The sequence below is a fragment of the Carassius gibelio genome, chromosome A7 (genome assembly GCF_023724105.1).
Source record: "Carassius gibelio isolate Cgi1373 ecotype wild population from Czech Republic chromosome A7, carGib1.2-hapl.c, whole genome shotgun sequence".
Lineage (NCBI taxonomy): Eukaryota > Metazoa > Chordata > Actinopteri > Cypriniformes > Cyprinidae > Carassius > Carassius gibelio.
Window position 1 is genome coordinate 39,185,846 of NC_068377.1, and position 6,322 is coordinate 39,192,167.

At 35.4% G+C, this 6,322-nt stretch overlaps 1 protein-coding gene across 3 annotated transcripts; it reads right to left on the bottom strand.

Moving 5' to 3' along the window:
- Window positions 1–1,879: 1,879 nt before the first annotated feature.
- LOC128017809 (uncharacterized) lies at window positions 1,880–5,727 on the bottom strand. Of its 3 annotated transcripts, none has more exons than XM_052603374.1 (9): window positions 5,683–5,727; window positions 5,470–5,504; window positions 5,166–5,230; window positions 4,723–5,005; window positions 3,975–4,108; window positions 3,853–3,882; window positions 2,807–3,089; window positions 2,171–2,307; window positions 1,880–2,074 (listed from the first exon to the last, which is right to left on the bottom strand). In XM_052603374.1, the coding sequence occupies exons 2-9, from the start codon at window positions 5,478–5,480 to the stop codon at window positions 2,070–2,072; spliced, it is 948 nt and encodes a 315-aa protein (XP_052459334.1). In that variant the 5' UTR covers window positions 5,481–5,504; window positions 5,683–5,727; the 3' UTR covers window positions 1,880–2,069. The 3 variants fall into 3 exon arrangements, with proteins under 3 accessions (XP_052459334.1, XP_052459332.1, XP_052459333.1); XM_052603372.1 differs by having other exon boundaries at window positions 3,853–3,885; window positions 5,683–5,725; XM_052603373.1 differs by having other exon boundaries at window positions 3,853–3,885; window positions 5,470–5,501; window positions 5,683–5,720.
- Window positions 5,728–6,322: the final 595 nt, after the last annotated feature.

The following is a 6,322-nucleotide window of genomic DNA, read 5'->3' on the forward strand; positions in this document are numbered from 1 at the left end:
ACTGCTGTGGTGTTGGGAAATGTCAACATTTGTTGAGGTTTTATTTTTCGTTTATTTAGCCACTGTATTGAATAAATACCTGGTGTTATGTTTGTTTTCTTCTAAAAGAGAAGAAAAGTAATTGGCTCTAGCAGTTTTTAATGCTTTTCTGTATGATAGGTTACTTTCCCGCCAAGCAATACGAAATACCTCTAGTTTTGTTTTCCTCCGGCTGCGCTCCATTTTTCGGGCTGCTCTCTTTAGGGTGCGAGTATGCTCATTATACCATGGTGTCAAACTTTTTTCCTTAATCTTCCTTAAGCGTAAAGGAGCAACTGTATTTAAAGTGCTAGAAAAGAGAGAGTCCATAGTTTCTGTTACATCATCAAGTTGTTCTGAGGTTTTGGATATGCTAAGGAATTTTGATACATCAGGAAGATAACTTAAAAAGCAGTCTTTTGTGGTAGAAGTGATGGTTCTTCGATACTTGTAACAAGAGGTATAATTTACAATTTGGCTATATGCAGTTTGCACAAAACTAAATAATGATCTGAGATATCATCACTTGGCTGAATAATTTCAACACTATCAACATCAATTCCATGTGACATTATTAAATCTAGAGTATGATTTCGACAATGAGTAGGTCCTGAAACATGTTGCCTAACCCCAATACAGTTCAGAATGCCTATAAATGCTGATCCCAATGCATCTTTTTCATTATCAACATGGATATTAAAATCACCAACTATTAAAACTTTATCTGCAGCCAGAACTAACTCGGATGTAACCAAACTCTTTAATAAAGTCTGTATGGTGGCCTGGTGGCCTGTATACAGTAGCCAGTACAAACATAACAGGGGATTTATCATTAACATTTTATTCTCTGGATAATGTTATATGAAGCACCATTACTTCAAACGAGTTATACTTGAAGCCTGCCCTCTGAGAAATCCTGAAAACGTTGTCATAAATTGAAGCAACTCCTCCCCCTTTGCCTTTTAGACCTGGCTCGTGTTTATAACAGTAATCTTGGGGGGGTGGACTCATTTAAAATAATGTAATCATCAGGTTTTAGCCAGGTTTCTGTCAAACAGAGCACATCTATATTATGATCAGTTATCATATTATTTACAAAAAGTGTTTTCGTAGAAAGGGATCTGATATTCAATAAGCCAAGCTTTATCATTTGTTTATCCATATTGCATCTGTTTTTTATTTGTTGAACCTCAATTAAATTGTTTCTCTTAATTTGGTTTGGACGTTTTTTGTATTTTCTAGTTCGGGGAACAGACACAGTCTCTATAGTGTGATATCTAGGTGAAAGTGTCTCTATGTGCTGAGAATTAGCTGACCTCTGTGACGGGAGGCAGCTAGCAGACGGTCGGTTTAGCCAGTCTGTCTGCTTCCTGACCTGGGCCCCAGTTAGTCAAGTATAAACACTAAGACTATGTGCCATATTTCTAGAGAGAAGAGTGGCGCCACCCCAGGAGGGATGAAGACCATCTCTTTTCAACAGGTCAGGTCTGCCCCAAAAGCTCGTCCAATTGTCTATGAAACCTATGTTATTCTGTGGGCACCTCTTAGACATCCAGCCATTGAGTGATGACAATCTGCTATGCATCTCGTCACCACTGTAAGCAGGGAGGGGACCAGAGCATATTACAGTGTCATTAAATAAATAGTATTCATTAAACAGACTACAATCAATGCATGTCTTCTGTCAAAACTGAAAGACAGTGGAACAAACAGTTATTAATAAATATATATGTATATATAGTTTTGCTGTTGTCATTAAAATCAGTGCACTTCAAATTACTTCATATCACTTTCACTATACCTCCTCCTCAATGTAAAGATCCAAAAGATTTTTTGATTCAGAAACATGCAATACAACATGTAATGCTGTAGTAATTTATTAATATTGAAAGCAAATCTAAACAAAGGATGGGAGGAAGGAATGATAAAGGTGTATAAGTAAAATAAAAACAATGAAAAAAGTGCAATATTGGTATTGCTCAGAAAACAGTAGTTTGATTAATTCTGCTCATAGGATCAGTGGACTGTGGTGTATCGTCATCTTGTTCCACTTAATCTGGCAATGAAATCAGAGGGGGAAAAATCCTTAAGGCAACATAAACATATAGTACATATATAAAAATTAAAATGTCTCTCTCCCTTTATCTCTCACCTGAATAAACCTCAACTTCACACAGAGTGAGGTATTCATTGCGTCCAGGCACAATAAGGTTCACGTATCGTCCCTTAACAGGCTTAAACTGAAAAGTTTTTGTGTTTCCAAGTGGAATGAACCCAACAGTCGCAACCCTGTGAAGAGACACAGGAACAGAGAAAAAGAGGGGGGCGTATCAGATATACTTCTTTCAAAGGCAAGTTTGTATTAAAAGGATTTAGGCCTCATCCACATGAACACAGTTGTTTTTAAAGTTATTTTTACTGGGTTTCTGATTGGCCAGCATGGCTTTAGAGCTGAGATTGTATCACCAACTGTTGGCTTGGCACACTCTTGGCAGTGCTTCATAGCACACATTTGCGTTTTCATGTGGACAGAGATTTTTTTTTAAAAAGAAGGAAAAACTCACTTTATAAAAATAAACATGTATGTGTGGACATGGCCTTAAAATTGCTTAGTTTTGTGTTTTGCTAATCTTTAGTTTTGAGAAATGGAGCTATAATTTCAAAAACTGTGTAAGCATTAGAAAAATAAATAAAAAAACCTGTAAAAGGATTTATTCAAAGCAATTTGATCATATTTATTAATTTTCTAATAATTTATTTAAAGTTTTAAGAGAGAGACAGCACTTACAGCTGATTATTGTTGCCGTTATTCTCCAGGCTGTTGCCGATACGGATTTGAACACCCTTGATCCTCTTTTCACAGCAGTCTCCACGATTAGTGATGCTAACCCTGGTTACCCTGTAGACGTCCTTCAGGTCAACTCTCCACCAGGGGTCCTTGTCCCCGTTAGTATGGCTGCATGACCTGAGTGCGTACATTGACTGCCTGTTTCCATCGATAGCATTTTGAGCATCTCCGAAATTATCGTATGTCGAGGTCTGAACTGCTTGACCTCCAAGAGCAAGATTTCCTGATTTATATAAAATAAGACATTATTGTTATTACAATAAACATTTATTTATAATATCTGTAAATATTGCATTTATTACTAGTGAGCTGATTAAACATTTAAACTCAAGTCCGGGGCCATGCTGAGACCTTTGAAGAGGCAGGTCAAAGTGTAAAAGGGACACATTGAACAAGGCTTTAAATAGGGCTGTGCTCAAAATATCAATACAGTAATATATCGTGACACTTTTCTTGCTTATACGTATATCGATATGTATTAGTAAAGAAGCATATTCCGTGACACAGTTTTATAAAAGAAACAGAAACAGAACAGAACAGAAAAGACCATTTTAAAGGGCATCTCCACTGTAACATGTTTGGACATAAATGTGTGAAAACAACCACCCTACAATAATAAAAAAATAATTCCCATTAAACCAAATCAGTCTAATTAGACATGCTGTTGTGATTCTCTGAGCAGTGTGACATTACATTGTTTAGGCTCCGCCCACAGCTGCTGACTGACAGTCCTGTGTTACCGTAGTTTCTGCCCTCAGAAACTTAATTATGGCTCAATTATTACTCATTATTTTTTCTAATAGTAAGATTGGGCAGGCCTTCACAAAAGAGCCTTAAATAACAAAACTAAATAAATCAAATTTACCTTGACAAAAAAGCACTTTGAGCATGTTCATAGATAACAACTGTCTGAATGTACATGATCCCTTATTGGTTATAAAATATATGTGTAACTGACAGCATTCAGAGAAATGAAGAGCACTCACTTGGAACACAAATGTACAGTGGTTTGCCTGCTTCTGTTAATAAAATAATAACAGTCATACACACATTAGTAAATACATGAACACAATCTATCACAGAGCTGTCTTTTCTCTCTGTCCCTTACCTCCAAACACCTCGACTTCACACAGAGTAATAATTTTATCATACCCGGGTATAAAAATGTTGACATATCGGCCGTTAACAGGCTCAAACTCAAATGTTTTTGTGCCATCGAAAGCATAGAAAACAGTTGCAACCCTGCAAACACATAAAGGACAGTGTTAAAATGGAAACCAGAGGCCTCTCAATGCAATGTAAATTCAACAAATTCAGTTAGACTATTGAAATCAAATGAAGTTGAATAGCACTCTTCACAATACAAAATGATTGTTCATGTTTTATATCACATTGCTATAAATGACCTGACATCAACTGATCCTTCTCAATTACCCACCCTTCCATAGTTACTGTTGCTATGTCTCAAAAGCCATGGCGATCTCACCACACATCATTTTCTCACGCAGTGAAACATATATTGCAGAGCAAAGAAGAAACTAACAGGTCGACAGACATGCAGTTTGACCAATGTTTGCTTACAAGACGACCAATTGAGGCATGTGAGAATTCGGTACCTAAAGAGAATTTTAAGAGCAATACAAAATTGCACAAAAAGAATGGCGACTGTAGAAAACCAAAGCTGAATCCCAGACTTTTTCGATGATTTAGAAATCCTGGTTGGACGCATCTTTTTTTTTTTTTTTTAAGAGGACATGTCCAGGAAAAAGTGAATGTATGATCTCCCCAGTTAAACCAGATCGGGCATCATAAACATCAAACATCAAAGATTATAAAACATTTGAAACATTTCTTACAGCTCATTGTTGTTTCCGTTGTTCTCCAGACTGTTACCAATGCGAATCTGAGCTCCTCTGATTCGCTCTTTGCAACAGTCTCTACGATTAGTGATGGAAACCTTGCTTATACTGTAGATGTTTCCAAGGTCAGCTCTCCACCATGGGTTATACTCAGCTTTAGTGTGAGAGCATGAGCCCTTCCAGTAATCTGCATCTCTGTTTCCATCTACTGCATGTTCAGCATCTCCCTGTTGGTTTTCTAAGGATGACTGCATCACTTTGGCATTAAGAGCAAGATTGGCTGTTCAATTAATAAAAAGAAATTTAAAAAAAGAGACAAATCAATCAATCAATTAGTTTACCAAAAGCTTCCAATAAAAATCCGTCAGCCTATAATTTTAATAATTTAATCTGATTGATGTGTAATATGACTACACACAAATGGTTACAGATAAACATACCTGTCAAATTCTCAACGCACAACCCAGTAAAAAGTGTTAGTACCACAATCACACGTATGGCCATCCTGATTTAAAACATGACAACTCATCAAATCATCTCAGCATATGAAGAAATAACTGTTAATTTCTCATCCTCATTTACACAGAAAAGGAAATACAGACCAGATTGAACATCTAATAAAGCTGCAAAGTTTTTAATGCAGTCAGTAAAACTATTCAATTGCATCTGTTTTCAATATATATATATATATATATATAGTTAGTTTTCAATATATATATATTAGTGCATAAACCTTGAACTCACCTGGAATCCATCAATGACTCAACCTCAGTTATCTGCTTTTAAACAAAATAGTAAATGTTTTATATAATAAATAAATTATATTATAAATGTTTGTTTATAAACAATTGCTGTTTATCATATATCCAATATATTATTCATATGAAGAATATTAGGCACGGACTAAACATCTCAAACCAAAAGTGTGCTACTGTAGATATGAAAATGAATACACACCAGCAGTCTGTGAAGAGTGTCTAGTTGAATAAGACTCTGCTCAGAAATGATGCTTCATTTATTGTTGAATAAGTCCCTCCCAACCACATGAGGTATCTGATATCTGAATATTCAACATTAAATGGACCTATTACAACAGAGTTGCCTTTTTTTTGTTAGCTCTTCTTATGATAATAGACAATTACATGCAGAATTTGGAACATTTCCCTATAAATGTAATCATTATTTTACAAATATGTAATCAGTATTTTTATTTTATTAGCGCTATATTTGATATTATCAATTACAATATTATTTTGATTAACCTCAAATTATGTTGGCATTAGTGGAATTGCATTAGCATGGTTGAAATCATACTTATCAAACCATAATTAGTTGGTAATGGTAAATGAAGAGGTTTCATATTAATCACAAGTTCAGTATGGAGTACCACATGGCTGAGAAGTAGGACCATTGCTTTTCACCCTGTAAATATTACTGCTGGGATATATCATCATGAAACATGATGTTAGCTTTCACTTTATGATACTCAGCTCTATATTTCTTCACAGCCTGTTGAAACATAGCATGTTCACAAAAGTAACAGTTTGTTTCAAATATTTTTATTAGAGCACATATTCACATTGTTATATCATCTACA

Bases quoted from the DNA above. Each gene is read 5' to 3' on its own strand.
- LOC128017809 (XM_052603372.1), bottom strand. The intron at 4,109-4,722 runs GTAAGAAATGTT...ATGTGTTTGCAG, and splicing joins AACGGAAACAACAATGAGCT to GGTTGCAACTGTTTTCTATG. The intron at 2,308-2,806 runs GTAAGTGCTGTC...GTCTCTTCACAG, and splicing joins AACGGCAACAATAATCAGCT to GGTTGCGACTGTTGGGTTCA.